Raw genomic sequence first — 20,371 nt, 5'->3', positions numbered from 1 at the left:
CTGGGAAAGCAGTAGAGGATGGCCCAAGTCCTTGGGCCCCTGCCCCGGCATGGGAGACCTGGAAGAAGCTCCTGGCTCCTGGCTTTGGATCAGCACAGCTCTGGCCATTTCAGCTAACCGGGGAGTGAACAAGCAGAAGAAAGACCTCTCTCTGCCTCTCCTTCTCTCTGTGTGTAACTCTGACTTTCAAATAAATAAATAAATCCTTTTTTTAAAAAAAGAAAGAGTTACAGAGAGAGGTAGAGACAGAGAGAGAGTCTTCCATCTGCTGGTTCACTCCCCAGATGGCTGCAACAGCCAGAGCTGCGCCGATCTGAAGCCAGGAGCCTGGAGCTTCTTCCAGGTCTCCCACACAGGTGCAGAGGCCCAAGGGCTTGGGCCATCCTTTACTGCTTTCCCAGGCCATAGCAGAGAGCTGGATGGGAAGAGGAGCAGCCAGGACTAGAACCGGCACCCATATGGGATGCCGGCCGAAGGCGGAGGATTAACCTACTACACCACAGAGCCAGCCCCCAAAAGAAATTTTTAAATCTTATTTTTAATGGCTATATAATATTTCTTTCTGGGGTGCAGTGTTGGAATTGCGTACATGGATACAATACATAATGATCAAATCAAACCAGGGGAGTTAGCATTTCCAACTCCTCATTTCTATGTGGTCTATAACAATTAGCAATACGTTTCAAAATAACCGAAGAAAAAGTTTGAAGGTTCCCAACACATAAAAAGCTTTTTTTTCTCTAAAGGCGGTGTAGAAAGTGTGCATGGTTTCTTTATGAAGTATCAAAAGGTAAGAACAATCCCCGTGGCATCGCATTCAAACGAGTCAGCAGAGCACATGGCACCAGAAGGACAAACCTGCCGTCCCCTCGCTCCTCGGGGACTGCTTGGGGTAGGATAATGAATTCTGAAGCTCCCCCCCACTTCCTCTGCAGAGATTAAAAAAAAAGCACAGCTCTGCCGGAGAATCAGATCGGGTCCGACAAAGAAAACACGCTCAGAAGCACGCGGCTTTGTCCTCCGGTGAGGGAGCTCAGACGGGTCCTCTTCATGTGCACCCGAGGCCTCTTCCATGGCTCTCAAAGCCAGAGAAGGCAGCTGACACTGCTGGGCGTGACAATGCCAAGTGTTCTCTCCAGGGAGGGCAGGCTGGCCAACGCCAGGGAAAGGTTCTCTGCTTAATGTGCATTTAGATTGTGCCATGCCCAAGAACTGCTGTGAGGTCTCGGAAGGGGCACGTGTGTGTGTGCGTGCGTGTGTGTGTGTGTGTTCAGGTGGCCCAGACATTCCTCACTGGGAAAACAGAATGCTTCAGGAGGAGTGAGGGGACAGTCCTGTATTTCATACCAGCAGAGAGATCGCCATCAAAACCTGTAGGGAGGGGCCAGCGTGGGGCACAGCACTTAGGACACAGCTGGGGACTCGGCACCTCACCTGGGAGTTTGAGTTCTGGCTCTACTTCCAACCCCGGCTTCTCGTTAAGGCAGACCCTGGGAGGCAGCCAGCTGAGTCCCTGTGAAGGAGACCCGGATGGACTTCTGGGCTCTTGGCTCCTGACTTCTGCCTGGCCCAGCCTGGCTGTTGCAGCCATCTGGTGAGCGAGCCAGTGGATGGAAGACCTCACCCTCCATCCCCCCACCCCCATCTCTCGTAGCTGACTTTCAAATTAATAAATAAATAAATCTTTTTTAAAAAAAAGAACAAGAAACAGCAAACAACCAAATGAAAGTGGATAACAGACATGAACATGCAGTTTATGACAAAATACAAACATTTATAAGCATACCCAAAGACATTCAAATGCCTAAATAAAGGTAAGTTTTTTAAAATTCTTTTTCTCTGAGATTGTCAAAAACTGAAATGCTTGGTGAAGCCAAGTGCTATGAGGTTGCGATGAAACTAACTCCACCACGCAGAATCGCCCTTCAGGAAGGTTCCTTGGGCCTGGAAAAGAGCCCAGCCCCAGCTGTTAGGGGCATCTGAACTGCTGGATAGACCATCTCTCTGCCTCTGTGTGTGAGTGTTTCTGTGTGCGTGTGTCTCACTTTCAAATAATAACATACAATCACACAGGGAGCTCCAGAACTCAACTTCAACTCTCGTGCCAGCCTAGGACTACCAAGCCCACCCTACAATTTCCTATTAAATTCCCCCACCCCAAACCTGGAATAACAACCTGGCAGGGGAGTCTTGCTGCAGAGCCCTGATGCGGTGACTCGGGAGAGGACAGATCGTCAGGGAGAGCATCCCCCATCCGCCTGTGTCTGCAATGTTCTGCAGACACGAGACTATGTCCGAGAGCTCACAGCAAGGCAGACACTTGGTTGCATTTAGGAATCCAAAGGGTTTATTCCAAGGAAAACCTCTGCAGGGAAAAGAGAAGATGCAGGATTCAGAAGGAGAGAGCACTGGACTAGGAGAGGCAGGTCTGACAACCCAGCCCAACCTAGGGCCCCACGGCACAGGCAGGCTTTGGAGGAGACCGTGTTAGACACAAATGGCGGAGTCCCTGTGCCTCCACACAGCCCAGCAACTGGCTGCAGCCACTTGGGGAAGACTGTGCCCTCTGTTCCAAAGCTGCAGTGGGCCCGAAGGAGTTTACAGCCCGCTGGAGCTCCCAGGTAGGCCTTGAGTGTGTCTAGAAGGAGGACCTGAGCAGGGATTCCGCGTGTCCACACAGGGGAAACACATTCACTAATCGAGGCTGGAATCTCACTGTGCCCATAAGGGACCTAGCGGAAAGCTGTGTCAGGCAACCTGCTGGGGACGTTTGTCCCTGTATATTGTAATCCAATTCACCCCCAGGGCTTCAGGGAACTTCTTGGTGCAGTGATATTGTACAAAAGAAGGAATAAGGCATCAGGGACATGTGGCCGTCCCCATCCCATCCCTGGCCCCAACGCCTACATCTCAACATCCACAGAGATACCACAGAAGAATCTCAATGCCAGAAGTGGCCCACAGCAGAGAGCATGGTCACCTACTGCTTAAAAAATAGATGGGGGAGGGGGCCCAGTGCTGTGGCATAGTAGGCTAAGCCTCTGCCTGTGGCACCAGCATCCCATATGGGTGCTGGTTCAAGTCCTGGCTATTCCACTTCTGATCCAGCACCCTGCTAATGCACCTGGGAAAGCAATAGAAGATGATCCAAGTCCTTGGGCCCCTGCACCCATGTGGGAGACCTGGAATAAGCTCCTGGCTCCTGGCTGCAGATCAGCTCAGCTCTGGCCATTGTGGCCATTTGGGAAGTGGATGGAAGGATGGAAGACCTCTCTCTCTCTCTCTTTCACTCTTGCTCTCACTCTCACTCTATGTGTGTGTGTGTGTGTGTGTCTACCTCTCTTTATAACTCTTTCAAATAAATAAAATAAAATCTTTAAAAAAAAAAAAAGAAAGAAAGAAAATAGATGGAGGAAGCACATGGGACATCGGCCCACCCCAGTCCTCCCCAAATACAGCAGAGGAGAGTCGTCCTGGGCACGAGGGGAAAGAGAAGCCCACGCCCGCTTTGTAAGACTCTGCCAGCTGCCGCCATGCAGAGTTCCTGAAAGGCCCTGCGCAAACACTGGATGGATGATTATTAGCGCACAAACAGCTGCCTACTAACAGGGCAATGGGGAAACCACGAAACACTAGCCACTGAATAAACCATACAGTGGAGTTAGGAGATTCTAAATGGAGCCATTTCTCACCAAATTAATAATCCATTACATTTAAATAGGCACCTACAGATCCATTCACTGTTTTGTTTGGAGATTTTTTTTTTCCTAAAGTGAATTAGTTGCCAACATTTAAAAATCAAAAAGTTCCTATCAACATCCAGATTGTCAGCTTCTGTTTAAAAACCCTGGGGTCTGGTAACTCTGGGCCAGCAATCTCGGCAGCACGAGCTGAGCTGAGTGATTCCGGGCCTCAGGATCCCTACTGACCCCCAGCCGCTGAAACCAAGGGTATGTGCCATTTCTCAAGGAGTGTCAGCCGTCAGCCAAAGCTTAGGCCAATCTAGACACCCTTCTAAAGCAGGTAGGGCAACAGGTATAGTTCGTCTTTAGAAAAATAAATCCATCAAAACTAGTTAAATCTTCCTAAAGGTAATTTGGCCATAGCCATCCATTTAGAACATCTGACCCAGGGTACAAATTCATTTGCACCAAACACAAAAATATGTGCAGGCAAGATTGTTCATAGGAACACTGTTTGAAATAGAGAAACGCTGGAAGCTACCTCAATGTTCCTCCATAGGACACTGGCTAAGTAAATTGCAAAGTATCTGCACAATGGAACCCTGGACAGTTATTTTAAAAAGGGAAAGAAACAAGTAGATCTATTGTACACCACTAAGAACAGTCCCCCAAGAATATATTTTATTTATTTATTTATTAAGATTTATTTTATTTTTATTTGAAAGACAGAGTTACAGAGAGAGGTAGAGACAGAGGGAGAGGTCTTTCATCTGCTGGTTCACTCCCCAGATGGCTGCAATGGCTGGAGCTATGCCAATCCTAAGGCCAGGAGCCAGGAGCTTCTTCCAGGTCTCCCATGCCGGTGCAGGGGCCCAAGGACTTGGGCCATCTTCTGCTGCTATCCCAGGCCATAGCAGAGAGCTGGATTGGAAGTAGAGCAGCCGGGACTTGAACCGGTGCCCATATGGGATTCTGGCACTGCAGGTGGCAGCTTTACCTGCTCTGCCACAGCACCGGCCTCTCTCACTCTGCCTTTCAAAAAAAAATAAATTTTTAAAAAGAAGGAGGCCAGCGCTGTGGCAGAGCAGGTAAAGCTGCCGCCTGCAGTGCCGGCATCCCATATGGTCACCAGTTCGAATCCTGACTGCTCCACTTCTGATCCAGCTCTCTGCTATGGCCTGGGAAAGCAGCAAAAGATGGCCCAAGTCCTTGGGCCTCTGCACCTGCATGGGAGACCCAGAGGAAGCTCCTTGCTCTGGCTGTTGTGGCCAACTGGGGAGTAAACCAGCAGATGGAAGACCTCTCTCTCTCTCTCTCTACCTCTCTCTCTCTCTCTCTCTCTGCTTCTCCTTCTCTCTCTAACTGATTTTCAAATAAATAAATAAATCTTTAAAAAATAAAAAAAAAGAAAGAAAAAAAGCAAGTAATTGGAAGGTCAGTAAAACATTCACAGAAGGAAAATGTATATGATCTTTTAATTTTTCCATGAATTTTTGAAGTTCCATTTTATGTATAGTGTCATCCTATTTATGAGAAAGGTTTGTTTTTTGTTTTTTTTTTGACAGGCAGAGTGGACAGTGAGAGAGAGACAGAGAGAAAGGTCTTCCTTTTGCCGTTGGTTCACCCTCCAATGGCCGCCGCGGTTGGCGCGCTGCGGCCGGCGCACCGCGCTGATCTGATGGCAGGAGCCAGGTGCTTCTCCTGGTCTCCCATGGGGTGCAAGGCCCAAGAACTTGGGCCATCCTCCACTGCACTCCCTGGCCACAGCAGAGAGCTGGCCTGGAAGAGGGGCAACCGGAACAGGATCGGTGCCCCGACCGGGACTAGAACCCGGGGTGCCAGCGCCGCAAGGCAGAGGATTAGCCTAGTGAGCCACGGCGCCGGCCGAGAAAGGTTTTTTAAGAGAAAAATGCATGCAAATGTATAGAAAACTTCTGGCAGGATACACAAGAGTAAGAGCTATGTAGGGAACAGGTAAAAGAAGCACAGGATGCTGTTTTCTGCTTTTCACATCACTTCTGTCCCTTTGGAAAATCCTGAGCACATGTTATGCTTGTAAATTAAAGGCGAGATATTTTAATGATTAAAACAATAACACTGGCCCAAGTTCTTGGGCCCTGCACCCCATGGGAGACCAGGATAAGCACCTGGCTCCTGACATCGGAACAGCGCGGTGCGCCGGCCGCAGCGCGCCTACCGCGGCGGCCATTGGAGGGTGAACCAACGGCAAAAAGGAAGACCTTTCTCTCTGTCTCTCTCTCACTGTCCACTCTGCCTGTCAAAAAAATAAAAATTAAAAAATTAAAAAAAACAATAACACACACACAAAAATAAAAAAAAAAAAACACAATAACACACTGACCACAGAAGTAAAATTCCAATCCAGAATTTCTATGAAAATCTCAACCACACCAGAAAAATGACAGGAACAGTGGGTCAGGTTGTCATGACTCTCTCTGGTTTCACACATGGAAAGAAAAATCTCCACCTCACCAGATTAGAAATATTCGATAAAATGTATAAAAAGCACCCAACATCTGCCGACACTCAGGGAGTGCATGCTGTCCACATTCTTATCACCATCTCTCCTTGGCCCTGGTCCCAACCCCACACCGGTCCCCCACATGTGCAAGCCCCACGCATGTCAACGAATGCATGATCTGATGACCTATTGCGAGAAACTCAGGACTTGAATTCCAGCCCAGGTGAGCGCCAGCGCAGTCAGCCGTTGAAGAAGATGAGAGTGGAGCCCTAAAATCACAAAGGCATTCGCTCATGGTAGGCAGATGGTGCCACCTCCATACAAGAACAACCTCCGAACAACCTCCGTGCCTGTGAAAGTTCCCATTGCAAAGAGATACTCCCACGCAGCCATGTATTCCCCCTGAAGATTTCCTGCCTCCCCTCCAACAAACCAGCTTGATCAGGAGCCCGAGCTAGGCACCCCCGTAGCTCTTGCCTTCCTTCTGCCCTTCGCACCGTTGCTAGAGTCACTCCCTAATGTTCCTGTGCTCCCCTGAAAGAAGGGGTGCAGGAGACCCCATATCACTCCTGCCCAGATAAGGAGGGGCTCCCAGGCCACAGCTGTCTTCTGCCAGAATCCTCACTCCTTCACCCTCCTTAGCCCCTGGGTGTGGTTGGCTCCAGGGGGTGGGAGCTGGGGTTAAACGTGCCCCGCAGGCCTGTCCCAGGATCCACGCACTGGGAACCCTTCCTGGAGTTCCCCTGCGCTCCTCCCCCAGCTCCAGGCGCTGCTGGGGAGAGCGCTGGGAAGGGTTCCCACAGTGCATTAGCTCCGGACCCTGGAGGAGGAAGAGGAGTGTGGCGCTCTCCAGCCTCCGTCAATAATTCAGGAGGCTCAGACTGAGGGGCACCAGCCGGGGAGTCAGTTTTCCCTGGACAAGGGGAAAATTAGACTCAAGCTCTCTTATCTCATTAGGGCGTGCTGAGTGCCCCTGCTGCAACTTCTCAGTTGAGGAGTATGCTGCAAACGCAGGGCTGGCCTGTTAGACCACTTGCTATCTGTGTACCCTCTTCTGAATGCTAAAATCCTTTCCCTGTTACTCCACCGACCCACACACATAATCAATGAGCCTTTAGCAAGTGCGAATTCTATTAAACAGTCACCCACCCCAACACTAGATTTTGTAGAGCAGGAGTCTCTCTCCTCTAATCATAGGGACTGACATAAGGTTGCCAAACTGGTGATTTTACCAACAAACAACACTCTTCCAAACCTACCCATCTGCTTTCATCATCTTTTCTCAAAGAAAAAAACTAACACACACACAAGAGAGAGTAAAACCACATTCCAGAATAAAAGACTATTTGTTGAGCTAAATAAGCTCAGCTTTTAAATGCAACTCACTATATTGTCTTTATGTTTCTCATTTTGCCTCAAACCTGTGAAAAGGGTGCCATGGACCAGCTCTGATTCCCAGCCTGGCATATAGAGGCCACCGGGTTAAACCAATTCAGTTGCTTGCACCTGGGTCTGCTGGGGCCTTTCTATAGTGTACCATAAAGCCATCCAGATTTATTAAGTCTCCCAGAAACCCAGGAGGGAGATCATTTCAGCCCACTTGGCAGAAATGGAGGCTGAAGTCTGGGAGACAGAATTTATAGCTAGTGAAGACTTTATTCATCATCTACTCCACATCCTCAGTTCACAGATGAAAAGTCTGGCCTGTGGCAGCAAAAATAATTACTATATGGTGGCCATAATTACTATGCGTTTAGTAGTTTACAGTTCATAAAGTGCTGTTGCATTCAACAAATATTTATTGAGCTAGGATGGAGGCTGAGACTTGGGGAAACAGTGAGCAGAGAGAATTTGGGTACTTGTCGGTCCTCTGTATTGCTCCACAGGCTGGGGGCCCCTCCAGCCTCCTGGCTGCTGCTTGGCCCCTGTAAAATGGGAACATTCTCTTGGATGGAGGGTATAAGAGACCTGTTCAGTCGGCATCTCTAACCCTGCACAGTGGTTACCACAGTGATCAGAATCTACCCTCCAGAATACGAATACAAAAAAGATCTTAGGTCAGCGGGAATGCCGGTGCCAGGCCTGGGCCAGCTACTCCCCACCACAAGTCTCTCCCAGGCTCCCTTATCCTCGCAGGGTGGGTTCTGTGGGAACTCAACACGTTGGCACTCCCGTAGCAGGTCACATTCCTACACCCAGGCTTTCTTGGAGGAGCAGTTTCATGGAGGTCTGGGGAAACATAAGCAACCAACTCTAAGTTCCCTCTTTCCCCTACAGAGAAGACGCAGTCAAGAGGACATGGAAGGAGCAGCTGGGACGCGGGAAAGTCTGCGGGTCCAAGCAGCCGGGCTGGCCTGCAAGGCCAACTTGACGGCGGACTGCGGGGCGCCGGCAGGGGGCGCCCGTGGTCAAAGCTGGCTCCGCGGCGCCGAGGGCCGGGTCTCCGCCGAGTCTCCAGCGGCGGGCGGGAAGCGAGGCGGGGAAGCAACCCGCCCTTTGTCCTGCCCCTTGCCCTCTGGGCGGTCGCCTACCTAGGGCAAAGTGCAGCCCAGCCCTACTGGCCCGAGCCATGCATAAAGCGCGAGTACTGCTGGGTGGCTGTACCCGGACGTGGAAGGCGGTGCGGATGGCCAGCTCCGGGGTGACCCGCCGGGACCCGCTCGCGAATAAGGTGGCCATCGTAACGGCCTCCACCGACGGGTGAGTGTCGGGGCCCGGCGTCTCCGAGGCCCGAGCTGTCTGGAAACAGGTACTGGCCTCGCGTCCTTTGCCTCCCAGAACCCTGTCGTCAGGCCTCACCCGCGGCCAGAATTGGGCCCGGGGCAGAAAAAGGACTCACGTGGCTGGCCTGAAGCCCCTCCCGATGTCCTCTGGTCCCTGCTGGGCCAGCCCTTGTGCCACTGCTGCCTCCCACACCGCTGGGCCCCTCGCTGCCCCAGCGCTTTGGCGTGCCCGATCCACAGCCCCACCTAGAGGCTGGGAAGACTGGAGCCCCTAGAGAGGCCCGGGTTCCCTATTGCCATTCACCAAGATGTTCCAGACACCCCACTGGGCACCACGGACCTACACTGGACACAAGGGTTTTGCACATTTTGGCCTACCCTGCCCAGCCACTGTCTTCCCCCTCCGCCCTCCTCCATCCTATTTCTGTAGCCCACAGGACTCTGCCAGCTCCTCAGAACTAACACACAGTGCATGTCATAGGCTAATAATGGCTGACAATTGCAAAACTTGGAACCCCTGCTGTCTGGGGGAGTATGTACATTTCCCCGTGGTTCAAAGTGCTGAGGGTAGAGTCTGGAGAATGACACAGAAGGAAGGTGTTTGGGACAGGGACTCTGCTGAGTGAGACCTGCTCACCAGGGAAGTCCCTGCTGCTGCGGGCCCAGCTCGTTTCTGCTCCTTGATCCCCAGAGGGTACGGGGCCTGGCACTGGCTGGGCCTGTGGAGGTGATGCCGGTTCCCGGGAACTGAAGCTGGGCGCTAAGAGCATCTTCAAGCTAGCTAAGCCAGCTGCACGGTGATGGCTGTGTCGTCAAGCCTACTTCCGGGAGGGCATTCCGAGGGAGAGCCGGAATTCAAACCTGGAGGGAGGCCGCCTCCAGCACCCATGCTCTCAGCCTCTGCCCCCGGGGAAGGCCCTCACAGTCTTTGTCTCTCTCTGCCCGCAGGATCGGCTTGGCCATTGCCCGGCGTCTGGCCCAGGATGGGGCCCACGTGGTCATCAGCAGCCGGAAGCAGCAGAACGTGGACCGGGCGCTGGCTGCGCTGCAGGCCGAGGGGCTGAGTGTGACGGGCACCGTGTGCCACGTGGGGAAGGCCGAGGACCGGGAACGGCTGGTGGCCACGGTGAGCGGCAGGGTATGGGCACAGAGCCAGGAGGTGGCAGAAGGGAGCCGGCCTGAACTCCTTCCCAGCTTTCCTGGATGGCACTGGTGAGATCCAACACAGCACTGCGGCCTAAAGCAGTGCGTTCTGCATCTCCACACCAGTCTCCCAGCAGTTTCTGTGCATGCCTTACTCTTCTGTCAATATCCCAAAGTCAGAACCATCATAGCCCAGGCGAAGAATCAAAAGCACTCTCATGCTTTAGTCTGCATCATCCCTTGGGGTATCCCCCCCCCCAAAAAAAAAAAAAGCTGGTCCTGATTTTCCAGTAGCTTCCAACCTAGACAGATAAGAAAGGCAAATTGGTCACAAAATAGATGTTCCCATCCAAAAGCTAATAAAATATATCTCTGTTCTTCAGCTGATAGAGTACCTGGGAACCTACAGGCAGCAACCAGCCATGTACGAATCACCTACTGTGTGTGGAGCCTTACACAGCGTCTCTCTAAACCCGACAACAACCGAGCAAGGCCAGCCTTGTTCTTCGGGTTTGTGTCGAGAGGCGGTCCGGGCACCTGGAGCTACTTCCCAGGGTCCCACATCCAGTAAGGAAAGAGCAGAGATTCAAGCCAGACCTGCTGAGCTCCCTTCCTTTCTGATTACCCACAGACTACCAGGCACCTCCCCACCAGGGTAGGATCAGGCCTCAGGGGCCCGTTTGGACTTTAGTCTCAAAGGCAGTGCCTGTGCCAATGTCAGAGTTGGTACTTGGCTGCAGCCTTCTAGCTGCCCAAGAAAATATGGAAGACCCCGCAAAAGAGGCCCCTGTTCCCTGGAGGCTCAGGGCACATTTTATTTCCTGGCATGGAAGGGAAAACCTACCCAAGAGCGGAAGTATGAGATTGTGCTAACAGATTGGAAGGTTGGCAGAAATAATTTGGACAACCGTTGAAGAAGAGGATCTTAAACGATGGTAGACCGTAGTGTGGTAGATAGTGTTAAGGAACCATTGGCAAATGCTCATGTGTATATTGCAAGGAATTAAATGTGAGTCTAAGAAAGTCACCTTGTCTGGCACAGGCTGCTGAACAGAGCCTGAGACCAGGCCCTTGATTCTTAGGGTTGGGGAGACGTGTGGGAGCCAGGCCAGTGACTGGCTGGATGAAATATGTACAGTGATTTGATGACAAAATCCTGCTGGGCCAACATCTTCTGGCTCCCCCAGGTCTACTTCATGGGGTCCTGAGCTAGAGTGGGTGGGACTGGACAGGTGGAGTAGGGGCAGGGTTCTGAATGACCCTACGAGGCGAGCAGAGAGTGAGGAGGAACTGAAGCGGGGAGGGGAGCCCTGGTGGTGCAGAGCAGAGAACACAGCTCAGGAGGACTGTGGGAAACGGGGCTGCGTGAGAAAGAACAGAGACAGCAGCCTCCGTAGCCTCCCAAAGGAGCGAGACAGTTGTAGGAAATAAGCAGCCGTGTTGGTTAGTTTTTTTTTTGTTTGTTTGTTAACGCAAGGAGACAGAAAAAGAGAACTTCCATCTGCTGGTTCACTCTCCAATTTCCCACAACAGTCAGGACTGGGCCAGGCTGAAGCCAGGAGACAAGGACCTCCATCTAGGTCTCTCACCCAGGTGACAAGGACCCAGGTACTTGAGGTGCCACCCAGGGTGCCCATTAGCAAGAACCTAGACCCAAAGCAGAGGAGCTGGGACACAAACCAGTACTCCAGTACAGATGCTTGCATCCCACATGGTGCCTGAACTGCGCCAATGGGAGGTCTTGAGCAAGACGAAAGTGGTTCTGGGAAGGATAATCTGTGCTGGTAGGATGGGTAATAGGGAAGACCCCGCAGGCCAGGACATTTGTGAAAAGCTGCTGCTATCGTGTATCGTGTATATCTAGAATAGTCGGGCTGGGACCAGAACGAATGTGCCCAATAGATGTTAATAGGAACCAGCCGAGATCGTCCCAATCTCCTATCGAGGAACTGGAAATAGAAGTGTGAGCCAAAAGTGTCTCTCGGGCAGGCAGTGGTGTGGGACCAGGGTTGGCAGGGAGGAACGGGAGATGTGGCTCTTGGGCAGGCAGTGTGTGGGACCAGGGTTGGCAGGGAGAGACGGGAGACATGGCTCTCGGGCAGGCAGTGGTGTGGAACCAGGGTTGGCAGGGAGGTACGGGAGACCTGCCAGCCGTTCCCATGTGCTCTGCTTCCTGCCTGCTGTCACCCTGCAATAAGGAAAGCTGCTGCCCCGGGAATGGCCGCCCCCCCACCCCAAAGCCTCCTCCTCCCACTGTGAAGCTTCTAAGGACCTGGGCAGCGGGAGCCAGATTAGCCAACTCTCCACTTGATTGCAACTTTCTAAAAAGAAAAACATGACTACCAGGACACGGCACAAACAACTCCTGACCACACCTAGCCTGCATCCTCCATCAGAGAGCCTGGGTCCCATACCCACCTCCAGCTCCAGACTCCAACCTCCTGCTAAGGCAGTCCCGGGGAGGTAGTGGCGATGGCTCAAGCAGGTGGGTTCCTGCCACCCACACAGGCGGCCTGGTTGAGTCCCTAGGCTCCAGCTTCACCCCATCACTCCCACCAGCATCCATTGCAGGCATTTGAGGAGTGAACCAGAAAATGGAATATCCATTTCTCTCTCTCTCTCTCTCTCTCTCTCTCTCTCCCTCTCTCTCTCTCCTTCCCTCCCTCTCTCAATTTTTTTTTATTTAAGAAGAGAAGACACCGGGGTGGTCACAGGTACCTTTCTTATTCATCTTTTATGATTTTTTGTCCATATTCAATCAAACCCGACTTTCTCCTCCTCTCTGTACCAAAAGACCAGGAGGAAGAGCGGGTGGGGTGTGCAGCAGGGTGAAGCTCTCCAGGTGATTCTGGTGCAGTCTGCCATCTCCTCACCTCAAACACACATGCTCAGGACACAGCACCCACCACTTCCTGACTTACTCTGCACTTTCAAGTTCATCAAGTTCATCATCATAGGCCAGGGGTACACCAGAGCCAAAGCAGGTGATGGGAGTCTGCACCAGGACACCGAAATTCAGAGGGCATGAGAAAGTATCAATCCTCTCCCGCATGGGAGACCAGGAGGAAGTACCTGGCTCCTGGCTTCGGATCAGCGCAGTATGCCGGCCATAGCAGCCATCTGGGGGGTGAACCAACAGGAGGAAGACCTTTCTGTCTGTCTGTCTCTCTCTCACTGTCTAACTCTGCCTGTCAAAAAAAGAAAGAAAGAATCCTGATGTTAAAAGATGATGTGACTTTTGTGAGATTTACATGTTGACAGCCCAGACATCCCCGCAGCACTGTAGAATCAACTGCGCTTAGCACCTAGTTAGCAAGAATAATGCGTTAAGATAGGAAGCTGGCAGATGGTGCACGTGATTAATAACACCCCTCTGTGCGGCAAATCTGAAGCAGGAAGTTGACGGAGGGCCCAGGGCCCCGTTTAGTGCTGCTTGCCCAAGGTATCACAATTGCCAGCTTTGGGCAAATACAAACTCTGGTTCCAGGGTGGCTTAGGATTGAAAACCCTGCCTGGCAGATTCTGCCTGGCTCTTCATGACTGCAGCACGTCCCTTCACCAACCACTTACAGCTGACGAAGGAGGGGAGACGTTGCCCTGTTTTTCTCAGTTTCAATCTCAGTTTCCGCCTTGAATCTTCCCTGCCTGCAGGCAAGAGATAGAGAGGGAGAGAGAGAAAGGGAGGGAGAGAGAGAGACAGAGACAGACACAGAGAGAGAAAGAGAGAGAGAGAGAGAGAATGGTACCATAACTGAATGTAGAACTGCTTTTAAACCCAGGCTGGTGCCCTCCCATCATGGCTCCCCTGGGCAGCCAGTTTCCTAATGATCCCGGCTGGCTTTCAGAGAGCTCTGAAGTAACTCTGTGCTACAAAGTAGGAATCTAACCTCAGTCCTGCGGCCGCTGACTACCTTCTTGCCCCAAGCAAAACACTTCAGCTCTACCAGCACCAACCGAGCAGGCCGAGCATTCTCAGCCGGCCCTCCTGTGTCACTGCTGAGCGATACAAGCGCGGCCTTAAAACACAAGTTCCCTGGGCCTCCGGTTCATCACCCCTGCCATGAGGACACCAGGCCAGCCAAGCTCAAAGGGCCCTCCGTTCAGGCTGAGCGTGGACAGGTTGGCTTTGACCCATGGCCATGCATTCAAGGAGAACCAGACAGTGAGGACTTGGGACCTGGAGCTGGGAGGCAGTGGAAAAGGCAGGGGGGCTCAAAATAGATTTTGAGGCGAGAGTTGAAGCCATGAGATTGAAGGAGCTCCCCCAAAGGGAACGTGTAAAGAGAGGAGCAAAAGCGACAGCCTTTGAAGACGAGGAGGCAGGAAGAAAAGACCAAAAGAAATCGGACGACGTGACCTGGTCGGGGGGAGCCTAGCTAGGGTGGCTTGGGAGAGAAAAATGTTTCAAGAAGAGCTGTCATCCTGACGACTGTGCCTTTGGCAGCACTGACAGGTGCGCCTTCCGTCCTCACCTGCAGCGCTGATCCGGACTGTACTGCCCCCCCCTCCCCCCCCCAGGCCCTGAACCTCCACGGAGGCATTGATATCCTGGTCTCCAATGCCGCTGTCAACCCTTTCTTTGGAAAGCTAATGGATGTCACCGAGGAGGTGTGGGACAAGGTAAGAGAGGATTAAAACAGCAGGGAGCAGGCCTCCGAAGAAAACACTCAACACAGGCTGGGGCTGCTTTTAGAATGTGCTCTGTGCTCCACACCGGGTCGCGCACCTTGTAAAGGGGGAGTGGGGGGGGTGCGGCTTCCCCTGCCTTTCTTTTGCAATCGCTCCTCTTCCCCAGCTCTGGCTCCTTCCGCTTGCTCCCCACCGGTCACCACCAGTGCTGCCTTTCACCAGCTCTCTCCCCCTCAACGAGCTTATCCCCGGTCTTCTTGGTTTATTTCCAGAAGACACAGGGCAGCTGACACGCCAATAACCAGTGCACTTCAGCTGACACGCCCACTCAGCCTCTTTTCAACTGCCAAAAAAGAATGGTTTTGCATTAGTTGGGAAACATTCATAGCTGCTGCTTGAGTCAAACCACTTGTGGTAGAATACCCAAAGTCACTGCCATGTGAAGAACACACAGCCTCGGGGGTGGGGTGGGGTGCTGTACTCTCTTCTTAACTGTATTGTACTGGTTTCTATGTGCACGTGTAGGATGACATAGTATTCGTAATACAGTTCACACACCTCAGCTTCTCATCCTAAAGCCTCCATTAAAGATTTGTCTTCCTTTACTGAGGTGAATGTTCCTATATGATTTGGAAATGGTTAAATTTTTTTTATCATCTCCCATGGCTTTGCTTTTTACTCTGATGTCGGTAATTAATTTCTCAACACAAAAGTTTAAGGATGCTAAAGTATACTTTGTTTATCAGTGTTTCACACACATCAAGACCCGAGTGCCAGACGGCTCTGCAGGGAGCCGGTCCCTGCTTCTGATACTCTTAAAAGGAACATCGTTCATGGTTCATGACCGCTGTGAATAAAGAGACCATGTGAAAATCCGTTCTAAGCCAAGGGGCTTTTCCTTTTTGGTTTACTTTTTTAAAAACACCACAGCGCATTAAATCTAAATGCCATTATTGATCCTCGACATTACCCTGGATTTAAAAAAAAAAAACAGAAGTTGGGAGGATAGTTGGGGACATTTTATTTTTGGACAGTATGATAGCTAAGACTAGCATGATCAGCGTTGAACGATGGTTGTGGAGAGAATGTGCTTACTCCCCAGAACTGTGTGCTGAAATCTTTAGGCATACATCAGTGTCACAGTGTCACCAGTGTTACCTTCGCTGGTTCCTCCAAGAAAACTGTCCAGGCAGATAGGACAGACTGGGAGCCACGAGGGAATCTGAGTGACGGCTATCTGGCTGTCCATGGCACTATTGCAACTTCTCTGTAAGACTGAAATTTTCCAAAGTAAGAAGTTGGCATGGCAGCATGAGAGGGGACATCCCAGAAGTACCCAGAACAATGCCAGGGAACACCTATTTGTTTTACCTTGGGACATGAGGATTCTGATTGTGCACTGTGACCCAGGTTCTCTTCATCCTGACCCATTTCCCAGTAGTGTCCAGCCAGGCCTGCCTGCCAGGAGCCAAGAGCATCTCGGTCCCTAAGTCCAGGAGCCAGAGAAGTGCTTGGAACAACCTCAGGTGCCCAAAGTCTGGCCACTTCGCCCTGACCACCCAGTCTCAGGCTCTCCCTGCTCTGAAAACACACAGAAAACCCTGCTTAAATTCAAGGCAGCCTTGAGAGTTTAGACTCATCTTGGGCCAAACCATTCTTAGCTGCTTAGGGAAGATGAACCAGGCTCCATTGCTTCCCACCTGCACCTCGCGTGTCAGAGCCCCGCTGGACAAGCTGGTGAGAGAGCCTTCTCCCTGGGCCCCCGTGTCCCCACGTGTAAGGTCCAGATAAATCACCCCTCCCTAACACCCTGCCGCCCCGCCTCCTCGGCGCCCTCCCCTCATGCTGTTTCCCCTTCTTCTCTCGGCTTCAGATTCTGGACATTAACGTGAAGGCCATGGCCCTGATGACAAAGGCGGTGGTGCCAGAGATGGAGAAACGAGGGTACAGAGAAGGCGAGGGGGCCTGGGTGAGACGCGTCCTGCGGGGGCCGAGGGCCGCACTCTCTGCCGGGGGGGAAGGTCATCTCTCTTCTTTTCCAGAGGCGGCTCCGTGGTGATCGTGGCCTCCATAGCAGCCTTCAATCCATTTAGTGTAAGACCCCCTTTCCCACTCCCATCCTGTCCCCCATCTCACAACTCTCCACCCCTCCAGCCACCCAAAGAAGAATCAGAGCAGCAAGCCCCTTCCTGCAGAATCCAAGCCTTGTCCCCACGAACCCTCACCTAGGGAAGTAGAGACACGAGACTGTTTCCTAACCCTGACCTGCCCACCCTCCCAGGGACACCTGACTGAGCAACGACCCTTCATCAAGAATGACCCGGAAACTAAGGGACCAATGTGTTCTCTTCTTTCCCCCAGGGCCTGGGCCCTTATAATGTTAGTAAAACAGCCTTGGTGGGCCTTACCAAGAACCTGGCCCTGGAGCTGGCTGCCCAGAACATCCGGGTGAACTGCCTGGCACCGGGACTCATCAAGACCAGCTTCAGTAAGGCGGTAAGGAAGGCGGGCCCTGCAGTCCGGTGGGACCCCGGAAAGGGCGTGGATACCCACCGTCTTGCATGAGGAAGCCCAGCACCTGAGTGCACTCCAGCCACTTCCACCCGCCTCCCCGGGCTTCTCCACGTTCCCTGTCTGCACCACCCTCCCCAGATGGGTCGCCCACGCACTCCTTCCCCGCACCACAGGGTGGAGCCTGAGTTTCTCACTCGCACTGTTTCACAACCTGTGACGTGGGTGAGAACTGGGAGACCCAGCAAGATGTCTCACTTGGACCTGGAAAGAATGAAACGGAGGAGGGCAGTGGGGAGAGCTGGGAGCCAGCAAGAAATAGGAAGTGAATGGGGGAGTCCCCCCATCCTTGCTCTCAACAGATGTGAGGCCAGGCCGTGTCCTCCCTCGCTGTCCCCGGGTTTCCTCCTGGTGCCCATGACAAGACTTCTCTTCTTGCAGTTGTGGGAGGACAAGGCACAAGAGGAGAACATCATACAAACGTTGAGGATAAGAAGGTAAGGCTGTCACAGGAGAGGGTTAGGAGGGTCGGAGACCGCGAGGTCTGGGCCCCGACACAGCCCCCAGCTCACTGTCTCAGTGCCACAGACAACACAGCTCTGCCTCACAGGCTTCTCACGCTGATCCACAGTGGCCTGAGCAAGGAGCCTGCTTCTTTTGTGCGCGTGCACGCACACACACACACATAGACTCCACAGGTGTCCGTGAAGACCAGGGACCAAAACCCAAACTGTGCTTTTCCAGTTCCCATTGTACAAAGAGTCATGTTTAAAGCTCAGGCTGGTGATCATACAACCCAAATACAAGGAATAAAGACCTTTCCTAAGCCTCCAACTCCCGCTATGGGAAGAAATCGCCCCCCACACCCTCTGTGGGCTGGCTGAACTGTTCAGGACCCTGTCTCCTAATTGCCCTACCTCTCTCCACTGTCTGGCTCTGGGCACTCCCTTGCCTTTCATTTCTCCATCTCGTCCCCTCAAGGACAAATTCAACTGACCCCAGAATCCCAAAGTCCCTGAAGTCCTCCCAAAGCCATTCCGATGCCGGGCATGAGCTACAGCCCCAGTGAATGATCCAGCCCATGTCCCTCAATCCTGGATGCACACCCGAACCACCCAGGAGCTTTACAAACTGCACATGTCTGGGCCCTACTCCCAGAGATTCTTCTCTGGTTCAGGTGGGGCCAGGGCTTGTATTGCATTTGGGTTTGTTTTGGTGTGATTTTTGGTAAGCCTCCCAAATGATTGCAACGTGCATCCAGGGTGGAGAACCACCAGTCCAGACGGTCTACATTTGAGTTAGTCTACCTTCACCTCTACAGCATCGTATGGACATCAGATTCAAGGGTTCCCTAATTGAGCAATCATCAATAGAATGGGAATTAGCACATTCCTACAAAATGAATATGACTTTAAGGAACAAAAGCATATTCCTGAAAAGGTTGTCTGTGAATTTGTACAAATGGCAGCATTTTAAGCACACCGTTTAGTGTCACACAGACCCCGACACCTGAGCAGCATACACACATGTGAAACACTTTTTTTTTTTTTTTTTTTTAGTAAATCATCATTCACTACTTTATCTGTACAATTTTGGATTCTGGTGTCCTGAGCTCTCTAGAAAACAGTGCCTCCATTTTATCTGAATTTACTGTGCAGTGGTTTTAACAAAGTACACTGTTTATGCTTATGCTAAGTGGTAACAGCTCATCAGCACATTGGCCCACAAAAAATCATCTGAGAATTTGGGGTTAAGTAAGCTTGGCCTATCAGATTCTTACTCCAGTCCTTGCCTTCTCAATCCCCCAGGTTAGGCAAACCAGAGGAATGTGCGGGCATCGTGTCTTTCCTGTGCTCCGAAGACGCCAGCTACATCACTGGGGAGACAGTGGTGGTGGCTGGAGGAGCACCATCCCGCCTCTGAGGACTCGGCACCGGCACCGACTCCCGGCCCCCCACCCCCACCCCCGCCCCAAGCGGCAGGTGGCAGCCTTCATCAGCTGGCCTGCCCCACCTCTACTTTGAATCATACAGCTCACCGCACAAAAGCAGCTCTAACCCGTGCAGGGGTCCAGCCGCCCCTGCGGCCAGGCTGCTGTCTGATGAGGATTCCCCCTGTTGCTGCGCCTGGAATAAGGCTTCCTGCCCCCTGGAACACCGCGCAAGCCTGCCCGAGGAGACCGAGTCCTCCTGGGCAAGGACCAACAGTGCTTTTTCTTTTTCTTTTCTTTTCTTCTTTTCCTGGGCCTCTGGGGAATGTGAGGGGCTGTGAAAGAGAAGGAACCCAACCCGGAGGGGAAGGAGCAGGGCTGGAAATTCACAAGTTGCAAATGACATGCAAATAAAACGCAGATGATCGCTTTGCTTTGAACCGACCGACCGGTTATTTCTCCCGTGTGCGGCGCGTAGGTCTGGTAGCTGAGCGGCGAACCGAAGCCTAGGCTGGCTGGAGCCGCAGGTCCCCCTCCCCGTCTCCAGGACCTGAGCGTCACGCTCGGGGGTGGAGGTGTCTGCAGAGCCGCCAGCTGGGCGATGGTGGCATGGGAACTCCCAGGCGCTACTCTCAGCCTCACACCCCCGGGGATGGTGCCAAGGACGCCACAGGGATCCCCGAGACTGGGCGAGCGAGCAAGCGGGAAAGAGGGACGAACTCCCCCAGGTGTGCGGCCAGGTCCCGTCCTAGCATCGCCCTTGGTCCCCAGCTCCCTCCCGGGTCAGCAAGGACGAGCTAGACGTGTCCCGAGCCGGCGGGGGTGGGGGTGGGGGCCTGAAATGATGACCTGGGGATGGCGTACCCAGGCCCACAGACAAAGGAAACGGGTTCTGCCTACGGTGCCGGAGGAGTGCATGGCACGGAAAGCAGGGACGCCGCCCCCGGCCCCAGTGACGACGGCCGGGACAGCGGGGGACACGCGCCGGGCCTCTCACCAAGGCGCGGGCGAGGGGCTGCGGTGGAGGGGGGGGGGGTCGGCGCCAGCGCGCTCGCGGGGTCTCACGCGCCTCGGCTGCGCGGCGCGCATGCTCGGTCCGGCGGCTCCCGGGCGGGGCGGGGGACCCGGCGCTCCGAGGCGGGGGGAGGAGCGCTCGCGCAGCCGCCCCTGACGGGAGCGGGCTCGGCCGCTGCTGCAGAGCTCAGCGCCCGGGCCCTGCCGGAGCCGGGTCTAGCATGTGCCGCGGCTCCCCGGCGGCGGCGGCGGCGGC

General features: G+C 53.0%; 1 protein-coding gene and 1 long non-coding RNA gene across 2 annotated transcripts in view; one reads left to right on the top strand and one right to left on the bottom strand.

The window, feature by feature from the left end:
* LOC133769964 (uncharacterized) overlaps positions 1 to 9,095 on the bottom strand; it is a 32,205-nt gene extending 23,110 nt beyond the window's left edge. Inside the window, exon 1 of the long non-coding RNA XR_009867293.1 lies at positions 9,005 to 9,095. This is a non-coding gene — a long non-coding RNA (uncharacterized LOC133769964). The remainder of the gene's footprint in view (positions 1 to 9,004) is intronic.
* On the top strand, positions 8,618 to 19,541 carry LOC133769963 (dehydrogenase/reductase SDR family member 4). Its single transcript, XM_062205409.1, has 8 exons — positions 8,618 to 8,865; positions 9,837 to 10,014; positions 14,550 to 14,651; positions 16,534 to 16,604; positions 16,703 to 16,754; positions 17,022 to 17,156; positions 17,613 to 17,668; positions 18,980 to 19,541. Exons 1-8 carry the CDS (start codon positions 8,735 to 8,737, stop codon positions 19,092 to 19,094), a joined length of 840 nt encoding a protein of 279 aa, XP_062061393.1. The 5' UTR covers positions 8,618 to 8,734; the 3' UTR covers positions 19,095 to 19,541.
* Positions 19,542 to 20,371: the final 830 nt, after the last annotated feature.

This window comes from Lepus europaeus, chromosome 11, assembly GCF_033115175.1.
Source record: "Lepus europaeus isolate LE1 chromosome 11, mLepTim1.pri, whole genome shotgun sequence".
NCBI lineage: Eukaryota > Metazoa > Chordata > Mammalia > Lagomorpha > Leporidae > Lepus > Lepus europaeus.
This window is presented reverse-complemented; position numbering and strand designations above follow the sequence as displayed.

What these genes read in the sequence shown, in the direction of transcription:
- LOC133769963 (XM_062205409.1), top strand. Translation starts at nt 8,735, where the DNA reads ATGCATAAAGCGCGAGTACTGCTGGGTGGCTGTACCCGGACGTGGAAG. An exon ending in GGGAACGGCTGGTGGCCACG is followed by an intron (nt 10,015 to 14,549) that starts GTGAGCGGCAGG and finishes TCCCCCCCCCAG; the next exon opens with GCCCTGAACCTCCACGGAGG. An exon ending in CAAACGTTGAGGATAAGAAG is followed by an intron (nt 17,669 to 18,979) that starts GTAAGGCTGTCA and finishes TCAATCCCCCAG; the next exon opens with GTTAGGCAAACCAGAGGAAT.